Below are 24,023 nucleotides of genomic sequence, written 5' to 3' on the forward strand. Positions count from 1 at the left end.
TCCCCAACAGATTATGGACCCTTGGATATAAATAAAAATAATATTGTATCATCATTTATCCAAAAAATGAAAAAAGTTACATAGCCTGAAATACACGTATTTGATATTTGATAGCCTAAACATACACAAAATTGTGATGAGATCCTGACCATAGTAGAAGGAAAGTCACCATAACTAAAAGAATGGACCACCCAGTCTGAAATGCGAAAAATTTGTGTGAAATCAAAGAGATGCAAATTTTATTAACAAAATAACATGGGCTATCACATTGCACTGAGTTACAAATTTGTAAATTTCCTTCCAAAACACAGGGTTTGGTACTTTCAACAAACTACCCTGATCCAGTATAAAGTAAGTACAGTAGCAGACTTTTCTCTCTGTATCATACAATGCTTGACATGAGAACCTTCAGTGAAGATCTGTAGCTTTCTAAGCAAGCAAAAATTTCTTAGGAACCCACTGTTGCATTATCATGCCATATATGCAATTTCTCCAGCATCTGATAATAATCATAATATATATGTCTGGACTTGTTTAATTTGGCTTCAATTACGTAGTACAAAATGAATGGCGCATCTGCAAATGTCCTATAATTGTGTGGTTAAATACAACTTTATCATTGCCACGTAACACCTAGAACACAAAAGACAACTCTTAAACATGTACTAGCTTTTGATTGCTCAACATGTTTCCTCTTTTAACAATAGACTAGGAGATATCCGAATGACTTCTGGTAAATGCCTTGATATTTATCTTCCATTGCATTAAAAGTTAAGCCAATTGATCGTAACAAGTACAATACCATGAAAGATTTCATTTACGGCTCTGACTCTTGATCATCAATGGAAAAATCCATCTTGCGTGTCTGTTGATGAAACAAGTCTACTATATCTGATGGGGTGCTTCCATCTTCTGCCTTCTTATCAGTGCGCTGACGAATGAATCTGGGAAACCTCATGGATATCCCACGAGATGGATGAACCAAACCCACAGCTGCCTGATGTACTGGAGATACTGTCAGGTCTGTTACATGCCACATATGCAAACACTGAATATTAAATAATATAACAGAACATGCATAAAATGTCTCATCAAACTGCCATATAAATCTTACCTGCACCTCTGATTTCCCAAACCAATTCAGGAGAGAACCAAAGGTCTGGCTCCTCAAAGGTCTGGTAGTAAGGAGGTTTCTTGGATAAAATTCTTTCTCCTGAAAAGAATTCTGACAACTGAAAAAGCAAATGTGCCATATTTAGAACAGCAATTTTTTAAAATTAAACAATACACTTTTAATAGCTATTCTTACTATAAGCAGATGCCTAACTATATGGACAAAAGAAAGAACCATGTTTACAAGAACATGCTTTTGCAAATTGTTCTAAGTAACAGAGCTACACAACTTTCCATGAAAGAAAATACGTAACAAACATGATCTTAATTTGGTTAATTTGGTTAAGGACAGATTGTGATCTTAGGAACTTGACATTAACCTCTATGATGAAGCAACAGTCAATGGTATTGCTAAAACATTTTGAGAACAGGACGGCTAGCACTCTCTACATATGAAAACACCCTGCACAAGGAGTTGTGTTTATGGTCCACAAACAATTCATTAAGAAACTGATAAGAAAAAGTGCAGATGAAACATCATTGAATAGGGGTTTTGATGATAGATGGATCCTAAAAACAATGTGCATGAGAGTCATGTAAAGATTACTTCCCAAGTTATACCTTTCAGCACCAATATATCTTGTAAATCGAGGACTCTAAAGTCCCAGTACACTGCAGAATCATATTAGATCTCCACAATTTCTGAAATCAAAATGCATACGCTTCTGGATTAAATTGTGTAACTTATTTGCATCAACGTTTCGGATCATATTCCATGATCAATCACCAGGATGATGAAAGAAACGAAGAGAGCAATGAAGCAGGATGCATTTGCTTTCTTCATCCTGATTATAGATCATTGATTGTCATCCGAAGCACTGATGCAAAAAAAGACTCTCTTCATTGCTTTCTTCATCCTGATGATGGATCATGGAGTGATCCAACACATTGAAATAAAATAAGTTACCCAATTTCATCTAGAAGCATATACGTCTTGCTTCAAATTAGTAAGACAGGTTGTAAAAATGTTTGAATGCATCTTGGTAGAGGACAAAAGAGAGTTGGGATTTATTTTGCCTGATACTTGAGTACATGTAGGATGAGCCATAAGAAGGCCTACTTGGATATCAAAATTCTGTAATGCAGGCTTGAATGTATCCTTGTTCAAAGAATCAAAGGTTTAGCTTATCACTTCTGAGAATGTTACAATCTAAGTCACAAGGTTCGATTTGAATTCGAGTTCATCGATCATAAAATTTGACTGAAATTCGGCAAGGGTAAAAATTTGGAAACAATTCGAGATTAAATTGAACTTATATATCTATTTATTTTTAAATATAAGTAATATATCTACAAAATTTTCAAAATAGTTTGACATTGCAAAATAATTTAACTAAATAACTCAATATTATATCAAAATAAAATAAAATAATTATAAATAACAGTATTATATTAAAAATCAAAAAATTCAGATGAAGTTCGGAAAGGGTAAAAATTCGATGAAATCAGGCGAATCCTGTGACTTAGGTTACAATACTTGAATAACTATTCGAGAACTAAGCCACACATGGATGCACAGAATTACAAATAGGTAATAAATCACAGTAAGAGCTAGAAAGAAAGACAATAGAGAGTGGGATTTTTCCAATAATTTGTTTGTGACAATGGTCCTTTATCAACGTCTCGTCCAAAAGAGAACCTGTACATGAATTTTGAAAAAGCTATTAAGCGAGTGATCATCAAAGTTTTTAACCAAAGCCTTTTCTTCTGCACCTACCTACTGAATTGCCTCCTACAGCTGTCGATTTTGTCTATGCAGTCGAAATATTTTTAATAGCCTCTGTATTACTGGTAATATTGCAGTTATAAAAAGTCGGCAATTCACACAATCTAATAGTTTGACAATTCTTTTTTGCAGTTTCCTTTTCCTAATACCAGGTTGATATGTTTGAAGGGCCATCCAATGTAAACAAGCCTGGATTCAGCCCAGACAAACCTGGCAAAGGTCCAGAAAAAAACTGTCAGAAAACAAAACAAACTAGTGAGAATGAGTAAACTCATAGCAAAAAAGGTGTGAAATAAATTCAAAAGCTCCTCTTAATTTTTTGCTTAAATTACTTGCAATGCACATAGGTTGAGCATCTCAATTTGGCTCTTAACCATAGGAGGGATGAAGAAGATCTGAAGTAAAAGGTTGCACAGGCATTAAAACAATATGCATACACTTTACGAGTTTTAGTTTTCAGATCAGAAATGAAACATAAACACAAATAAAACACATAGATCAATGAACACGGCAAATTATCCTGGAAAGAGGGACAAAAACCCAGCTAAAGGATCTCTTATGTATCAGATGAAAAAGAGCAGAACCTGTATTTATATCAGGTCCTGGATAAGTTTGAGTTTAATACAATGAATGGAGACACTTTTCTTTTATGAATTACAAATGATTACAATTCTCTTTGAATTGGATCTGCTACTAGAAGGGAAACTGCTGCTCCTGGAGAACATACAAACTGAATTAAAAAATGAACTGATTATCAAATGAGACGACTATACTTCTTAAATACAAAACTAAGCGACCTCTTTTCTAGGTTGGCTCTAGAAAATAATATAAATATTATTTATTGACCTGCCTTGAACAAGATATATTTAGGAGAAAATGTATCTTGTCACGACAACACTAACACTCCCTCTTGGCCAGGGAGGTGTTTTCCAGATATCCGCATCATGTAGTCACTTAATATGATGCCCACAATGACCACACTCATTTGTGGAAAACATATCTCAGTCTCAGAGACGTACAAGGGTTCATCATGGAGTCTCTCAAGGCGATGTCCAGAATGGCTACTCGCATTTGTGGAAAGAAACACATTGTCATGTAAAATCTCGACATGACATCCACAATGGATACTCCCACGCGTGGAAAGAAACACACCTCAGACTCAGATGTACAAGGGTTTTCACCTCATATTTCTCAGTCTAAGAGAAATATACATTATGACAAATCTTAATGATACTGAGCATCCCTTTCAGCATGGGTGGCATTCTCTACTACTCCAAGATTGTCTCGGAAATGTGCAAACTTAACTTTGGAAAGAGACTTGGTGAGAATATCATTCATCTGATCATTAATGCAAATGTACTTGAGTTGAATTGCTTTCGTCAACACCATGTATCTGATATAATGATACTTGATCTCCACATGCTTTATTCTATCACGAAATATTGGATTTAGTGAGAGCTTCAGACAGCTCTGATTGCCACAATGAATCATAATCGGCTCCAATGTATAGTCGAACAATCTTACAAGGAGCTTTTAAAGCCACATTGCTTCTTGAATTGTGACACGTGCTGCAACGAATTCAGTTTCTGCAGTGCTTTGGGCCACAAAGTTATGTTTCCTGCAACGCCAAAAAATCATGGTAGACTGCAAGCTGAAACAACATATGAACGTACTCTTCCTATCGGTTACACTCCTGGCCCAACCAGAATGAAAGTAACCTTGTAATTTCAGATCTTCACTAGAAGTATATCTTAAACCATATCCCATAGTACTATGCAAGTATCCCAGTATATGCTTTGCTGCAACTAGATGTATTTGTCTTGGCTCACCCATGAATTGACTGAGAGCACTTACCACATAACAAATATTTGGTCTGGTGTTGACTAGATACATCAATGATTCAATTAATTGTCTATACATGCTGGGAACTGTTGATGTGAGTTTTGTTCCACTACAACATGCATAATCAAATACTTAATGTTTCAAGGAGAAACACCAAACACTCAACCCTCTCTTGATATAAGATCATCTCTCATGTTAAGCTTGCAAAGTAAGATCATGAAATGACTTCAAGATTCCTTCTTAATTGTTGACTTCACTCAGTTTTATGATGTGGAATGCTGGTTATCACAAAGTGACTTACGCTATTCATTCAATGGATGCCAACTCTTGCACTTGGAAAGATGTGACTTCACAATGTGCAATGTAAATGTAGTTTTGACTTTTCCATTTCAGCTCCAACTTAAAACTTCTACCCCTTATTTCTACTTCTACTCTACTATGAATGCAAGGAATCATGAATGGACTTGGACTTGACTAGATGTAGCTTAATCAGCGATTCCACCCACCTAGTGCAAGCTTCTAAGGATATACTCAAATTGGTCTTCAATCCCATCAATGGATGCAAACTAAAGATTAGATATCAATTGAAGCTAAGTACTTTCACTAGATCATCACACAAGACACTCCTACCATCAGCAAGAGGCTCGTGGCTTAGTCAATATTCGAGTCGAACAAGTAAACATCCACAATTATTGCATCTTACTAAACTATTTCCAAACAAAATGAACTGAGATCCTAAACTATATGAAGAAAAATGGATCACCATGCAACAATGCAAACTTGATCCGAACAATTCACCATGCAAGACACAACAATGAAAAGTAGAGCAAATTTGGCATTATCCTAGCAACAATTCTCCAACAAGTCCTCCTTTAGAAATGAGAAGGGTGGGGTTTATATAGGAGCCCCAATTAAAATGAACGCCCTGTTAGTGTAAATAATTAATTACTATATAAACTTTACTTAAGTTTACTTAGGTTAAATGCATTATTATATTAGTTGTCATGTAGACACCTAGGAGTATGCGTAGTCATATGAGTTGTCATGTAGACAACACAATTGTTCGCACTCTAATTGACCACATGGTGTCTACAACATCTCTTTATGAGACACACCTATGTAAGCTTATGCTCTCATCATCGCACAAACTCTTGTGCTCAATGGAGGATAATCCATTCTTGGTGGACATGTGCTTAGTTGTGAGGCTTATCACTTTGCTAACTCCTAGTCATTCTAGAGGCCTCTATATACAAGCACTTCTAGTGTGTATTAATCAATTATTCATTTTCATATTGTTATTATGATCATACATTGTTGGTGTCATTTTTCCCTAAGGAAAATTCTTACATAGCATCAGAGTTGAGCGAGCTTCATTTCATAGCCATTGGTGACCATTTTTGCTTCACCTCTTGGAGGACCACGATTCAAATCTGGAGTATCTACGGTTATTGGGAGCGTCTAGAGCCAAAGTGGACCTCACCATTGCATCCGGAGCGTCAATTCGGTGAATTTTGACTATAAATTTGCCTACCCTAGGCTATAGTAAATTTGAGGCAAAAAAATTTTGCAAACCGAAACCCAAAGGCCCGATTTGCTGAATTGGTATGATCTTTTCAGATCTGTGCATTTAATTTTCAGATCTGTATTTTTTATTATTTGCGTCTCTGCAATTTTTTTTCGAATTTGTATCTGCGAATTGTTTTTGGCCTATTAGGCCTGTAGAGGAGCATTTATTGCAAGCAAATTGGGTGGTCAAATCCCAGTGCCCGTGGAATATTCCATGGCATATTCCTCACAACTGACGAGACAAGACTTCAACACACCCGACAGACTTCACAAACCGGCCAAACCACATTGCAACCACATAACTGGCGGCATTACACCTCAAACCAGCGAAATCATATTCCAGCGGCTTCACAGCCGATTTAACACTTGCGGCTCCTTTGTTTTAAATTTGAATCACCTTGGCAATCAAAGTCATGGTGAATGTGGGATTAAAATCCCACACCCACCCACTGGCTTCTCTACGCCGGCCACCAACTCCCACCGGCAACCTTCCACCTTCCCTTCCCACCAATGAACCAACTCCGCCGACCTTCCATCGGCAACAATCAACTCTAGCGACTCCGTACTCGACCACATCTGCAGACACATGGCACCACCACGACAGAGCCTCTAGCCAATAGGTGCCAACTCAGCCCCAGACACATCAACCATACGACTTGCATAGTCAGCACTGTCTGTATAGGTATGTCATCAGATCATATTGCCATGTCAGCTGACTGGCCTTTTTTCGCCGACGTCACCATTTCACTATCTTAAATTTGATGGTTGTTTGACCATCACAAGCAGGCCAAATTGCCTTGCCGCAACGATCGTTTATACATCAAATTTAACCCAGTGTTCTCCTGAGAAGACCCCTCACCATATGCAGTTTTGATTTGACAGTCCAACTTTGGGAGGCCATATCTCAGTCATTCAGACTCCAAATCAGGTGTACTTTTTTTTTAAAATTTGGGCTAGAATTTCCTAAATTTTCAATAGTGATATTATTTTCTGATTTTGGTGCACGGATTTGTTAGAACATTCAATTTTTGGTGACTGTACCTGTCCAATCCTGCATTTTGCAACTTCAAATGCTCTATAGGGGCTCATCTGAACACATTTTCAAGTTCCAGTTTTTTTGAAAGTGCATAATTTTTCATCTACTCTCCAGATCTGCAATCAGATTATAGGCTTGTGTGGACAGAAATACCACTTTCAGAAATAGGTCCTTTTTTGTATTGTATTGCTTTTATTAAACTTAAAAATTGTTGTATATCTGAGCTACATTGCTTAGTACCAGATTTGAACTCCAAAAGGAGGTTGTAAACAGAAAAATCAGAAGTCCACTTTTGTCCATTTTGACAAGTGGCCTATTGTAAACGCACTAAGTATAAAGTGCCAAAATCATTCATTTGGGGGGATTTTTTAATTGAGTGAAAGAGAGGGGGGGTGTCTCTTGGTGTTGTGTTCCTATTTTCTTCTTGTTATCTTTCTTTCTTTGCATTATAGGAAACATTAAGATTCCAAACTTAACACCACATAACTATGCCACATGGTCAGTTACAAAATGGTGTGAATTGATGAATGAAGAAGTTTCTCAATATGCAAATGGATCTTTTCCAAAACCAACAGGTGATCAAATATCTCAAAGTGAAATTCGTGCCTGGGAAATGGCAGATAGGAAATCCCTAGGACTCATTAGGTTAGGGGTTGATGACAAGATCCTCTATTAGATCATAAAATATAATAATCCAAGGAAACTTGGGATGCCCTTAAAATCCTATATGGGAAAGTGACCGAGGAGGATGTCTACAAGATTGAAGATGAGCTTATCTCCCTAGATCCTAAGAGCTTTGATTCTATCCAAGATTTTATCATTAAGGTGAATGAGTTGAGAACAAAACTTAATGATTGTGGTAGTCCCATTAAGGATGACAGGTTGATTTATCTAATTCACAATAAGCTGTCATCCAAATACTCCACATTTGTCTCTTCTTTCAACACCACAAAGACTACCTTAGGGGCTTCCTATAAGAAAATCACTTCTGATGACTATGCTTAGTTGCTAGAGGATGAACAAGCTAAGTTGATAACAATGTCTTCAAAGTCTAAGGCATTGGTGGCTAACAATGAGAGCTCTAAAAATTCAACTGGTGAAAATTCAAACAAAAGCAAGGGCAAAAAGAAGTGGAAAGATAAAAAACATGGGGACACAGAAAAGTCAACACCTAAATGAAATTAACAAGAAGGCAAGTCTTCTCCTAATACCAACAAAAAGGGGGACAATAATCATGAAAAGAAGAAGTGTGCCTATTGTAAAAAAATTGGTCATGATGAACATCAATGTTATCACAAGCAGATTGATGAATTGAAAAACATCATGAAGAAACACAATGTTCCATTGCCTAATGCTTATAACGAAAAGGGGTCTTCATCTTCAGATTCTAGGAGCAAAGGGCAAGCTTTACTCACAAACATTGTTAGTCAGGGAGCATGGATTATTGACTCAAGTGCCACACATCATATGGGTGCTTCAAAGAGAGATTTTTCTTCATTGACACCTTCAGAGGTACCTCACATCTTCGTAGGGGATGATACTAAAGTGGAAGTTGAAGGAAAAGGTGGGGTTGAGATGGAAAGTGGAGCGTTCAAGGATGTTCTCTATGTTCCTAATCTTACCTCCAACCTCCTTTCAGTCTACCAAATCACTCGCTATGGAGGTGGAAATAAGGTTGAATTTCTTTCAGATTCAGTGGTAGTGAAAAGCATCAAAGATGACTCTATGGTTGCAATAGGTGAAGCTAATCATGATTCAAGGCTTTACACTTTCTCTTCCTTTGTGCCTAAATCTAATGCACAAGCCTTGTTAATGCATTCAAATACAGAAAGCAAACTATGGCATGAGAGGTTTGGACATCTCAACTACACGTATCTTCAACAGCTTAGCAGCAAGAATATGGTTCATGGTCTACCTCAAGTCCAGTTTTTAGGTGTCTATTTAAGTTGCACACTTGGGAAGCATCTAGAAAAAATGTTTGACAAAGGGAAGTCTTCGAGGGCACAAAGTGTTCTTAAACTAGTTCATAGTGATGTGGCGGGCCCATTTCCAGTGCCATCATTTGAAAAGTCTCACTATGCACTCACCTTCATTGCTGACTACTCTCGCTATACTTGGGTATTCTTCATGGCTCATAAGAGTGAAATGTTTGAATGATTTCTCACCTTCAAGGCTCAAGTAGAAAAGTAGTCAGAGAAAGCAATCAAAGTTCTTCGAACAGATAATGGAGGAGAGTATGTGAACTCAAGACTTATGGATTTTTGTACTCAAGAGGGAATTGACCTTCAAATTCAGTACCATACAAACCGCAACAAAATGGTGTTGCCGAAAGGAAGGACAAAACCCTCAAGGAGATGACCACTTGCATGCTACTACATAAGTCTCTTGATCAAGTCTTTTGGGTTGAAACAATGAATTATACAAATTACATCTAGAATAGGAGTCCTCATAAAGCTTTGGATGGTGTAACTCCTTTTGAAGCTTGGACTCGAAGGAAACCTTCTGGAAAGCACTTTAGAGTCTTTGGTTGTCCATCATGGGCACGAATACCTTCACAGAAACGCAAGGCATTGGAACCTAAAAGTAAACCTTGCATCTTTGTTGGTTATGCAGACCCTCATAAATCCTACAAGTTGATGGATCCAGAGACACATGACATTTTCTATGAGAGGAGTGTACACTTTGAAGAAAGCTGTCCCAGCTTTACTTCATCAACTCCTCCTTCCTCCCTTACTGAAGAGAGTGACAGTGATGACAGTGACTTGGAAGATGTTCATCCACAACCCAAACAGAGGCATCAGCCAGATGAGGTTGAGGATATCTCTTCTACATCTTCTTCCCCTAGACCTAAATGGGCTCAGCTGACATTGGATGTGGCAGGACCATTGGTAGGGAATCCTTCAGATACTAGGAGGAAAAGATCACAACACAACTCAATCCCTCATGCTTATATTGCAGTTGCTTTTGATCCTCAATCATTCAAAGAAGCTTCAAGAATTCCAAAATGGGATAAAGCAATGGAGGAAGAATATAATTCTCTTATGAGAAATGACACATGGGACTTAGCCTCTCTTCCTAAGGGAAGAAAATTGGTTCGGTGTAAGTGGATCTGTCAGACCAAGTTTGCTGCAGATGGAAGTGTTGATAAGCATAAGGCTAGACTTGTTGCTAAAGGTTTCTCTCAGGTACTTGGCATTGACTATACTAAGACCTTTGCACCAATTGCAAAAATGAACTCCATTCGTTTGACACTAGCTATAGCTGCAACTCAAAGATGGGTTGTTCATCAGATGGATGTGAAGAGCGCATTCTTGAATGGTGATCTTATGAAGAGATTTATACGGAGCAACCACAGGGGTTCATTCAGGATTCTACCTTGGTTTGCAAGTTGCAAAAGTCTATCTATGGACTAAAACAAGCTCCAAGAGCTTGGTATGCCAAGATGGATTCTTTCCTTCTCTCGACAGGGTTCACTAGATGTCATTCAGATCCAAATGTCTATATTCTTCAGTGGGATGATTCTCACTTGCTACTTGTGCTTTATGTTGATGACTTGATCATTACAGGGAGTACAACATGCATCATTGATAGTGTCAAGGCTACTTTGCAGGATAGATTTTCGATGACAGACTTGGGTCTACTTCATTATTTCCTTGGTATTGAGATACATCAGTCTTCATCAGGGATCACATTATCAAAACCCAAGTATGCTTTTGATCTACTTGCTCGATTTCGCATGACTATAAGGCTACATCTACTCCATTTCTTTTAGGTGTTAAGTTAGAAGCAAAGTGTTCCACTCCACTTGTTGATGCTACTTTGTATAGATAGCTGGTTGGAAGTCTCATCTACTTGACAAATACGTGCCCTGACATATCCTTTGCAGTTGGCATGGTTTCTCGCTTCATGCAAGCGCCACATGAACTTCATTGGAAGGCAGCCAAACACATCCTACATTATATCCAGGGTACACATACATATGGGATATGCTATGCAGCTGGTATTGAACTACAGTTAGTGGGTTATACAGACTCAAACTATGCAGGAGATCTTGATTCTCGCAAAAGCACTTCAAGATACATGTTTCATCTCGGTTCCGGCCCCATTTGTTGGCAGAGTAAAAAGAAAAACACTATTGCTCTTTCATCAACTAAGGTTGAGTATCGAGGAGCTGTCACTGTAGCTACAGAAGCTATTTGGTTACAACATATTCTGGAGGAGTTTGGTTTTGACATACCTAGACCCACAGTCATACATTGTGATAATCAGAGTGCCATTGAAATCTCAAAACATCTAATGCAACATCAACGCACAAAAGACATTGAGGTTCATATGCACTACATCAGAGAGTTGATTCATGAGCAGGTCATTACATTGCACTATTGTCCTACAGAAAAGCAGATTGCAGATATCTTCACCAAGCCCTTCACTGAGGTCAAGTATCTTCATTTGCGAGATCTCTTGGAGGTGTGGGATATTTCACCAAGGGGGGTCACATGGCTCTTCTCTTCTTTATTGTACATATCTCTCTTTTTGGAGGAGAGTTTTTCCCATGAGGATTTCCCTCTTTCTCTATTTTCAGAGAGATTTCATTGCATTACATGCATTGCATCGCTTTATATGTAGAGCATTGCATTTGTACATGGGTACCTAACATGGCCTAGTAGCCGAGACCCATCATGCATTTTCATCATAGCTTTTGTGAGCTTAACTGCATTCCCCTAAGTTCCACTTAAGGGGGGGTGTTAGTATAAATAATTAATTACTATTTACACTCTACTTTAGTTTACTTAAGTTAAATGCATTATTATATTAGTTGTCATGTAGACACCTAGGAGTATGCGTAGTCATATGAGTTGTCTTGTTGACAACACAGGAGTTTGCATATTCATTTGAGTTGTCATGTAGACAACACAGTTGTTCGCACTCTAATTGAGCACATGGTGTCTACAACATCTCTTTATGAGATACACCTATGTAAGCTTATCCTCTCATCATCGCACAAACTCTTGTGCTCAATGGAGGATAATCCACTCTTGGTGGACATGTGCTTAGTTGGGAGGCTTATCACTTTGCTAACTCCTAGTCATTCTAGAGGCCTCTATATACAGGCACTTCTAGTGTGTATTAATCAATTATTCATTTTCATATTGTTATTATGATCATAAATTGTTGGTCCATATTGTGCTAAGTTCTTGAGCTTCTTGATCTTAGTGTCATTTTGCCCTAACACAAATTCTTACACGACCAAGATTGATTTGAAATCAACGACCTAGATTAATCCATTACAAAACATAATTAGGGCAAACAAAATAAGCCAATAGAAATGACGCACCACAAAATAAGCCAATGAAAAAAATCAACGTCCTAAGGACCAATAAGAAACAAGAGAGTCGCCTAGTCACCATACAACTCATCATCCAAGAAAAAGTTCGCTAAGTTCCTTCATGTCAATGCTAGGAATGCTAGCTCCTTTCTCCTTTCCCCTTTTAGCAAAATCAACAAACTTAAGTAAAAGTTCACTAAGTTCCTTCATGTCAATGCCAGGAATGCCTACATGTTGTAACTCCACGATCTCTAAGTTCTCCATGCAAGCCTTATCTTGAATCCACCACCTTATCCTTAGGAATTCTTCATCGTTCTTGGACTTCTTTCTCTTGGATGGATGGATTTTACAACGCTTGAAGCCTTGGTATTTCCACCTTCATCTTCTAGAATTCCTCTTTGTCTTCTTCATCTTTGGTTTTCATCCTTGTAGTAATCCCTTGAACACATTAACTTCTTCCTTGGCATATTAAATTTTCCTCAATCCACTTCTTTGTATGAATCGATCATCATCAGGATCACTCCTTGGATGGGAATCTTGTCCTTGGATTGTTTTTGCTCTCGGCCTCGAACATTTCCTTACATCCTTTCTAGATGATAGTTTGGTCTTGGAATAATTCCTTCATCTTGATCCTTGAATTTTCTTTTTTCCTTTGTCCCATCATTGAAGTGTGCCATTTCCCAATGTTGTCTTCCTTTATCTTGACCATGACCATGAGCTTGAACTTGTCTTCTGTCCTCTTTTGTTCACTTCCTTGTGATTATCCCTGCCTTTGATCCGAAAATGATTACTGGTAGAAAGCTCGAAGTCACTATGGCCTTTAAAGGTTTTAAACAAAATAATAAATTTCAGACTCTATAATCCTTGAATTACAAACTTAGTGATTCTATCACTTGGAAGGTTGTAATTAGTGTAAGCATTTGGATAAGAATCCTAACACAAAGTTTGATCAACACACAGCCTTAAAAAAAATAACAAAATCTGTCTTGCATTTGAATCTGATTTTCTGAGGACAAATTGGACAAGTCTAAAGATTGTCTATGGATTTAGTCCTAACAACTTGTTAAACTTACCATACATCATGTCCATGGATTCATTAGTGAGTGATGAACCAATTAATCACGCATTAAATCCATGTTCACCATTAAAGCCAACCTTGAAATGTCTGAAGACATACTTCCAACTTCTTCTTTGTGACTGAATCCAAGTATTAAACTTACTGATTTGATGTCTAATAACCTCGGAAATACCAAGCAATATCAAATTTATGAGTCAGAAGGGCTGGGAACTCACTGTGAAAATTTAAAAAAATTGCTCCTTTTCTTTATATCTGGAGACCTGGCTCTGCAACTAAAGGTTCAAACATCAAAATGGCCCGAAATGAGCCCCAAGATGCCACCATAAAGTCTGCAACAAGTTAAAATCAAATGGCCATCACAAAACAGACCCATACTTAGGTGAAGAAATATCAATTTTCAGACCTCGTCATCAGACTTTTGCATGTAGCAGCCTAACCTTAAACACCAAGTAACTGAAAATGGTTGGAAATGGCAGATTTGGATGAGGAGAATGTTCTGTAAACAAGTTTGGAATGCTTTGGGGACTTGGTGATTTTATATGAATTTTTCCGAAAATCGCCCGTTTGAAAATATTCAGACTTTCGGTCTGCAACAGACCTTTATTTCAGTCCTTTCATGCCTGCAAAGTGGTGTTAATAAGGATGGATGGGTTCTGCATTAACTTTTGGATCAGTCTGCAAATAAAAATTAACCCTAGCTTATAAAAAACATGCAATTTTCAGACCGAATCCTTAAACTTTTAGTCATGGCAGTCTTACCACAGACTTTCACTGTCCAATAATGGTTGGAAATGATGAGCAATGGGCAGGAGCAGACTCAGCAAACAAGTTTGTACAGGTTAGACACTTGGATTATTTGTAATGACTTTTCAAACAAAATCGCCCCTGTTCATGAAGTTTTCAGATCTGGGCTTGCATACCTTATATTTTCACCTTCTAATTGCCTCCAAATTGATGTTCAAGGATGGGGATTGGTTTAGAATGAGTGTTTTGCAATCTAGGCACTTTAAAAACATTACATGAATTTGTAAAACAAAATCACCTATCTCAGAAGTCTGCAGATTTGGACTGTAAAATCCTTGTCTTTGGCCTTCCAATGGCCTTCAATGCGTCAGAAGATAGTGTCCATAAGTCTGCAATCATAGTTGGACCAGTTTAGAAGCTAGGATGAAAACAAGTTTGGCACAAAATTACTTCCATGAAGGTCATCCACAGATTTCAGTCACTTTCATGGCTTAACTCAGACTTACAGCTATGTCAGGCCTCCTTTCAATTGCAGCCAATTACTTGGAGCAAATAGGTGGCATCCATGTGTATGGGCGGGCCAATCAGGGCCAGCCACACAGTAGTTTGACCAGTTGACTGTGTTTGACTAGTCAAATAATGGAGCAGCAAATGCAAAATCCAGGGTCTCTAGGCAATTAATGATTTGAAAAGGTATAAATTGGAGACTATAGTGTGACAAGTATTAATATAGGAAGTTGCATATGTATGAAATTATGAATCATGAAAAATAGTAAAAGGATCTTCATATGAAGTTAAAAACCTATGGTATGTATGACAACTTGAAGGGCCTACTATTACAATAATATGCAAAGAAAAGTCACTGGTAAGTAATAATAAGATTATGTGTTGGTAAAGTTTTCTGCACAAAACAATGAGTAAAAAATGTGCAATAAGGAGGAAAATTACAGAGACCTATGGCCAGATTTGGAAGGGTTATTTGTATGCGGGTTATCTCCTTTTTATCAGAGATCTTCTAGTATGTTTTTACAGGCCTTGGAGAGATTTCATTAGTGTATTTGGTGACCTTTTAGAGCATTTTAACTGGGTTTCTCTCCAAGTTTTTTTGCTAGAATCTGGGTTGTTACAACAATGTAATGATGAGGGTAAAATACAATTTCAAGAAGATGAGGGAATATTTGGTTGTTGGTTTGTTGCAATAAAGTGGCAAGTGTATCTTAGATTAAAGAACAAATGTTTATGATTAGAAAGATAATGATGAGGATGCAAAACAAAAAATGGAATAAGAGACGTGTCCATGGCAGTTCAGATCTGAATTCTCTTCTCTCCTACTCATTATTTTTCTTGTTTAGGGGTTCCGCTCTTTGGTTCAGACTGCATCTGTAACATACGAATTTTTCATAACCAATTTTAAACTCCTAATAATCTGATTTTATAAGTAACTGATTCCATTTCACATGACAATGATTTCTACTAACTGATTATAACTGAAAGTAAACTCTTTCCAATCTGTCTTTCATATTCAGCTGATTTCACGAGAAACAAAAGGGAATATTTATGCATTGCTAACAATTTATCTAATTCTAACATATTCAACTGAAAATAAAGTAACAGCTAATTATATCAACTGAAATGCTTACTCAACATAAAAGTAAATGTTTACTCCATCTAGAAATTAAAGTATCTATCTATTCTTCTAAGGGTTAAGAGTAAAAAAAACATACAGCAATGATGAAAGAAATCCATTTTATCTCGTTGTCCAAACCTCAACATTGGTGAGAGGAGAAGCATTGACATAGGCTTAACCTCCCAACTGCGGACCATTACTTATCCCCACTCATCCTAAATTAATAGAACGGCCCTCCCTAGCTCGGGATCGGGCTGGGATGTTCATACGTCCAGCCATCTGAGTAATCAGGTGGTATGAGTGTCCCAACAGTTATTCTCCAAAATAACTGAAGCATCTGGACAAACAACAAAGATCACATGTTCGGCACATTTGCCTATTTCTACCCTAGCCAAGGATTTCAAGTTGGGTTCGCAAACCTGATCTCCACCACTCGACTTGACAACATATTTCATAATTGGAACATGCATGAGCTATTATAGTTTTATTTTGTCTGTTATTTATTTATTCTAATTCCATCCTTGCTTGTGCAGGCTCTCTACACCTCCTCACCTTTTCAGGCTAACATGTCGGTGGTTCCTAGGTGCTTGCGTGTTTATATCCACTATATTTGTTTTACACCTCTTCACCTATAGTGGCATCATTGCTGGTGAATTCCACAATGTTGGATTCATGATAGTATTTTCATCTTTGTATGGTATGAATAAATGTATTACATTCTGAGCTGAATTAGTTGTTCACAGTTATCATTGCATTTCCATTTCTTATATACATGATTGATACACTCTTATGACTAAAGAAACATCTATGATATAAAGACGGGTTCCAAGAACTAGAAATCTATTACTGTCCACCATGATTCAGTCTATAATTATATTGGTTTCAGTATTTTGGATTTTACACAAACAAGATACTTGACTGTTACAGCATTATGGAAGGATATACTATCATGGCTAATTGGTGTATGTGCTTAGTTCTTATGATAAACCTGACTCACGTCAGACATAGCAATATTAAAGGAATTAAAGAAAAGAAACATGGTATGTGGTATCTTACGTGACGCCCTTGTCTGCTTCTAACTTAGCAGTTGGAAGAATGGACTCCGCTCCTTACTGAGAACCCATGGATATAGAGACGTGAAAATGATACGAGGAAATGGAAGAATAGTGAATGAGGTCGGAATTATTTCTAGTTTCTCCACTCTATGAATAAACGTAGAGAATGGTGAGCCACCGGTAATAGAGAAGGAAGAATGGACTGTCCGATACGATCATGAGACTTTGTAATAAAAGAAGCAGCTTGACTCTTCAGCTACTATCAGTTACAAGAAGCCATTCGAAAGTCATTCAAATCGAATAAAGAGAAAAAGGAGGGAAAGAAAAAAAAAGAAAAAAGTTAAAGAGTTTTTATTATTATTATACATTCTTATGTAAGTTCATGTGCATGTATTGATAAAGTGGCATCATTAGATTATAACTTATAATTTATTGGTGTCACCTTATTTTTATATACATATGTTCATATTTGAGAGTGTAAAATAATGATTCAATAATAATAATATTAGAGGTATGAATTATGTTTAATTTATATTATTTATTATATAGTTCTTTTAATAGCTCATGCGGTTCCACAATGCAATATACTATCAAATCCTAGTATCCTTGCTAGGGTAGTCTTAGGTCAAACCTGTTGATTCTGATGACTGGATCATTTGACCATCCCCTTCCGATGATCCCGTTTAGCAATGCTTCCCCTCTCTTCAGTCTTCTTCCTGCAATCACTTATACAAACATTCTCGCCAAGACATTGATTCAGAATATATTAATTGTTAATTCAAAACCATTGCCGATAATCTAGTGACCGTTAGTGATTTTATCAACATCTATAATAACTAACTCATTTTGCATGATCATGAAAATAACTCATTATCAGTTGATACAACGTATATAATTCAACTAACTCACTTCACATGATTAGGAAAGAAATAAATTGATACAACGTCTATAATTAACTAACTCATTTCACATGACCAGGAAAGAAGTAAATTGATACAACGTCTACAATTAACTAACTCACTTCACATGATCAGGAAAGATATAAATTGATACAACGTCTATAATTAACTAATTCATTTCACATGAAAATAATTCGTTAAACCAACGGCTACGATGAATTTAAAATTTAGGGAAAAATTTTGGGATGTAATAGCATCTGAGGACCAGCCGCTCCATTTTTTCATTCCAATTGGCATGTAATGTCTTGTATAGTCTTAATGTTGAAGGTTTTGGTACAATTTGCTTGCGTGTTTGGTTTCTAGCTTGTATAGCCTCCTTTATGTCGATAAAAGAAAATCAGTTATGTAGTATTGTCACCAACATTTGGTGATATCTCTCGAGTGTATTCAGCTATCTTTTTGGTCATGAAAACCAATGGTTTTTGTGATTCTTATTGCACACTTGTGATTGATTTTACCCAAAAATAAATAATAATCAACAATAAGGAACACCCAAAATAGATACAAGAGACATGCAAAATTACCTAAGGAAAACCCTTCCAAAATGAAGGGAAGAACCCAACCACACAACAAAAGATCATTTTATTGATATTTAAATATTCAAGTGTACAATGCCTTTCGCTTGAAGCTATATATATAACATAGAGAGAGACTCTTCACATTACAATCGAAGGTCTCTTGAATTTTCTCATGACTCTTCATTTCAAATATACAACTTTTCGAATTTCCATGCCTCAACACATGTCAAATTACACGTCTTTATATTTAATATTACAAATATTATCATAAATGTCCACTTCAGCTGAAGGTGACCACAATGATAATAATGCCCATATATTTAAAGATAAATATCTCTATTGTAGCAACAATCTTCAACACTCCCTCTTAACGAGAGAGAGATCTTTAGCTAAGCAGTCACACAAGGTTGCAATAAAAAATGCTAATGATAATTTCCAATCACATAGATTTTCAAAACAAACATAGTTCATGGAACCATTCAACATGAAAAACCTGCAGTAATTACAACCAGCTTTTACCACAGATTATCTCAACATGACACTCCGGCAAGAATCACAACCACCTTTCATCATGGACCCTCTCAACGTGATTTTGTCATGGACTCTCTCAACTGTTTACCGTACAGGTAAAATAAATGAACGCATACAGACCATAGAACACGAACAACAAACTCCTTTTATTATATTCACATATGTCAGAACATTACATTATGCTTCATCAGATGAATAATAGTAGAAGATAGATGATTAATGATTTACAATGATCCCAGATGGGATATAAATACTATCCGCCGAACCTTTCCGGAGGAGTCCGTCGGCCACAAACATTATGTCCGCTACAAACTATTTACCCGTCGGCTACAAAATACAAAACACCGACGACAATCATTCAGTCGGCTACAGAAACACCGTCGGGACCATCCAATTGGCTGAAACCATCCCCCCCAAAAAGAAAAGTCGTCTCCGGACGACAATTACAAAATATCTGAAACCAATTATTAAACAAAATACATTAACAGACTAATTACAACAAGATAAATCTGCTTCTGACACATCACTGTCACCTTCGTCCCGTGCCTGTAGCCTCTGCTAACACAACACAGCCTCCTTAATGAAGCTGACCTTGATAGTCACCGGTGCTGCTTACTCTGTTTTCAACTCCTCGGTACCCTGAGCCAAGTGTTGTTGCATTGCCTCCAATTGGATGATCAGCTCCTCCCGAGCTCTCTACGCATCCACCATGACATCCTCCCGGCCAACACCTACTCCCAGTGCCTCTGGTACACAGACAGTCCATGCTTGTAGCAACTTCAACTCTTCTCAACTGGTCAGACTCCCACGACTGATTATCCGGAACACACCATTTTTGTCATTTTCTGCCGATTCTACACTCTTTCTAGCAACCACTGATGCTTCCCGTTCCCTTTGGCATCATCTGCTACTCATTCTGAACAACTTGAATCTGTCGTCATTTTTTTTTTTTTTTTAGAAAGCTTCTTGCCACCTTCCCCTACCAAAATCAAGACACCTCCGAAGCAGGTTCATGGAATAAACCACCGTAGAAAGACTGTGACGGGAATGATCTGCAGGGACAATTGATGCCCACAGAAGGAAAGACGCCCACGGAAGGGTGAAGAGAACATAACGCCTGCAAGAACCCTGGCCTTCTCCAAACACGCCCACGGAATGCAAGACCAATGTACAACAACAATCCTGTCCGCAGATGGTCAAAAGCATCCACGGAAAATAGAGAAAAAACCCTCTGCGAAAAGATGAAAAACATCCGCAGGAACCTAGCTACTCCGTGGGAAAAACTCCGGACTCATCCGCGGAAAGAAGGAATGACTCCGCGGAAGACCTCCTGCGGACAGCTGCCCGCGGGACACAGTCCGCAGAAGACCACCCGCGGACAACTGCCCGCAAGACATGCATTCGCAGGACACAGTCTGTGGAAGACCTCCCGTGGACAAGTGCCCGCCGGACGTCCGCGGACAGGCTGCCCACGGGACATAGTCCACAGAAGACCTCCAGCGGACAGCTGCCCGCCAGACATGAGCCCGCGGACAGGCTGCCTGTGGGACACAGTCCACGGAGACCTCCCATGAACAGCTGCCGGACAGGCTGCCCGTGGGACTCAATCCGCTAGCACTCTTTTCTTTTTCTTTTTTTTTTCAATTTTTTTTCAATTTTTTTTTCTTTTTTTTTCAAAAATAAAAATACAGAAAAATACAGAGATACCTTAATTTTGCCTCCAGGCGTCGCCATTCTGCAACGATGAGGGAGTCAGCTGGCCATTCTATGACAGTGACGGAGTCTTCCTGGCACCATATATTTGCAATTTAAATCCATTGACTACCGGAGGCACCTCTTGCTCGTCCAATATCTCCAATTTTATCACCCGATTGTCGCCGACCTCCCCGGTCTGATATGGTCCAACCCATCTTGCCTTAAACCTTTCCTATTTGATTTCATCCCGACCGTCGTACTTGAGTACCAACTGCCCCGGCTGAAACCTACTGAGTTTGACATGCCACGCCTTATGTCTATTCTGTCTTACCTCCGTCGCCCACTGTGCTTGCAATCGTCACGCATCTAGCTTATTTCCTTGCTTTCGGCACCCTTCAAGTAATTTTACAGAGGTACCTCAATTTTGCCTCCAAGCATCGCCATTCTGCAACGACGAGGGAGTCAGCTGGCCATTCTGTGACAGCGACGGAGTCTTCCTGGCACCATATATTTGCAATTTAAATCCATTGACTACCGGAGGCACCTCTTGCTCGTCCAATGTCTCCAATTTTATCACCCGATTGTCGTCGACCTCCCGGGTCTGATATGGTCCAACCCATCTTGCCTTAAACCTTTCCTATTTGATTTCATCTCGACCGTCGTACTTGAGTACCAACTGCCCTGGCTGAAACCTACTGAGTTTGTCATGCCACGCCTTATGTCTGTTCTGTGTTACCTCTGTCGCCCACTGTGCTTGCAGTCGTCGCGCATCTAGCTTATTTCCTTGCTATCGGCACCCTTCAAGTAATTTTACAGTACGATGCATTCTTTTCTTCCTATGCAGTCCGTTCACCGTGTACCGGACAAGGGAATTTTTCTTTTTTCTGGGTTTGGACTGTATGTTCTTCCCCTTAGCTTCAGGCGTAATTGTCTTTCCTTCTTCCGCTGCTCTATATTCCTTCAGACACTCATTTTCCTCTTTTTTCTCACCTTCATCGACCCTTAGCATATTACAACTCGGAAACAACTCGTAGTCTTCTATTTGCCAATGGTAAAGGCCATTCACCGAGTCTAGGTCGTCATTATTTGATCCTCCTTCTAGTGTCAATACTCCTTTGTCGTTCGGTTCCATTCTCCTCTTTCCTTCATCGTCATTTCTTTCGTCGTCACTGTCGCCTTCACCTTCTGAGTCTGACGATGCTGCCTCCTCACCTACCATTTGTGTGTGCAGGTCAATTATGAATCTTTTGCCTCCACGCTCCATTGATAGGGTATTTCGTTTCCAATCATGTTTTACTTTTGCTTGCACCAACCAAGTCCGTCTGAGAATAGCATCATATCCTTTTCTTTTCAATGGAATGACCACAAAATCCAATAAAAATGGTTGCGTACCAATAGTTACCAGTTGCGCCCTCAAGGTTCCTAACGGTTTGATCCTATGCTGGTCCGCCATGAGCAACTGAAATGTAGGTGGCCACAGCGTCGGCTTTCCCAACTTCTTCCAAGTATCCTCCGGCAACACATTCACGCCGAACCCTCCGTCGACAATTGTGTCTGTCAGAACATTTCCCAAAATCCCCATCTCGACGATTGCCAGATGCCGTCCGGATGTGAGTGCCAGCAATATTGGGTCTGTTGTCATCACTTCCTTGCTATCCCTTCCTGTGTCCTCCGTTGCTTTCGGAAACGGTGTATGATTCAGAATGGCCGTCCGTAACTGGGGCATTGTGAGAAGGAGGTCACTTATCTTGACCGGTATCTCCGTTTGTAAGCTCTGTCGTATAATGTTTTGTTCTACAAAATTCTTTGCCAAGGTGCCAGTGATGTCCTTCAACTGAGATGTCCCTGCCAACAATGCCTTTCCAATTTCCGCCTGCATTTCTCCCAATTTTCTTTTTTCCTCCGCTTGCCTCCGTGTAATTGCCAGAACCTCCTCTACATCTGTGCCGACAGTGATCAAGTTTACTCCAAACTTTGGACACTTGGAATCTTCATGATCGCCGAGTCCGCACCATCTACATAATAATTTCGGTGTGTTTGCCGCTGTACAGTCTCGCCATGCTCGGCATTGAACAATCGACCGTCCGTTTGCATCATACTAAGTTTGACTTCGGCTCCCATTATTATTGTTATTATTTGTATTGTTGTTATTTTGCCCTCTGCTATTATTCCTGTATCCTCTGGATGTGGCACCTGCAGTATTCGTATTTCTACTACTGCCCGACGGGGAAGCCTCCTATGTAAGAAACACCTGCGGAGATCCTCTTGTCTTCATGTTAAAGGGGCACTCTTTTGTGGAATGGCCTATGATCTGACAAATGTCACAAAATTGGTTCTCCGGACACGATCCTTTAGTATGACCGTCGGTCTTACACTCCGTTCACCATAGCTCACTACCTTTTGGGTCCTTCTGCATATTTTTAAACTCCTTCATCATGCGGATCATATCCTTCTGTAGGGCACGAACCTTCTTGTTATTGCCTTCATCGTTGCTGCTATCATCTCCGAGAGGTTCGTTGTCATCAAAATCAAAGGAGCTAGTTTTCTTCTTCGTCTTCTGCTCACTTTCAAGGTCCAGTGCTCTGTTATACACATCCGCATATGACGACGGTGGCACAATTTTCATTTTCCTCCGCAACTTCAAGCGGAGGCCTTCCACGAACCATCTTTTCTGAAGTCCGTCCGTCGGCTTGCTTTCCATTTTGTTTATTAAGTCTTTTAATCTCTTGGTGTAGACACGGACAGTCTCATTCCTCCCCTGCTTGGCATTGAAAATCTCTGCTACGATTTCATTATCATCCCGCAATAGTTTAAATTCCGCCAGGAAGTCCTTTTTAATGTTATCCCAGCTATTTAGCTTTTGTGGATCCGTATCCATAAACCAATCAATCGCTACCCCTCGTAGGGTTGCCGGAAATTGCCTCACCCATTCGTTGGCATCTGTAATTCCATTTGCCCGCCAGATCGTCTCACATGTCTTACAATGTCGGATGGGGTCGGCTGTACCATCGCCATCAAACTTCGGCAGCTTTTCTTTGGGTCCTGCCATCACTCCTAGATTTTGTGCACGAGCGTTGTTTGTTCTTGCAACACTGGCACTATTCACTCTCGCACCGGCGGTCTGCACTCCCACACCGGCGGTCTGAA

General features: G+C 38.9%; 1 protein-coding gene across 6 annotated transcripts in view; it reads right to left on the reverse strand.

Moving 5' to 3' along the window:
• Positions 1-211: 211 nt before the first annotated feature.
• The window catches only part of LIG6 (DNA LIGASE 6), a 332,994-nt gene continuing 309,182 nt past the window's right edge, over positions 212-24,023 (reverse strand). For 2 of the 6 annotated variants that reach the window (XR_016359818.1, XM_089812970.1), the window contains 2 exons: positions 1,115-1,232; positions 212-1,048 (listed from right to left, as the gene is read on the reverse strand). Coding sequence is in view for 4 of the 6 variants with exons in the window: in XM_089812970.1 (XP_089669096.1) it covers positions 924-1,048; positions 1,115-1,232 (243 nt within the window). In the remaining 2 variants the exon portion in view is untranslated. The remainder of the gene's footprint in view (positions 1,049-1,114; positions 1,233-24,023) is intronic. The other 4 variants (XM_089812972.1, XM_089812968.1, XM_089812969.1 and 1 more) reach the window with 3 other exon arrangements.

Source organism: Cupressus sempervirens, chromosome 2 (genome assembly GCF_028749045.1).
Source record: "Cupressus sempervirens isolate cs-2001-9-10 chromosome 2, ASM2874904v1, whole genome shotgun sequence".
Classification (NCBI taxonomy): domain Eukaryota; kingdom Viridiplantae; phylum Streptophyta; class Pinopsida; order Cupressales; family Cupressaceae; genus Cupressus; species Cupressus sempervirens.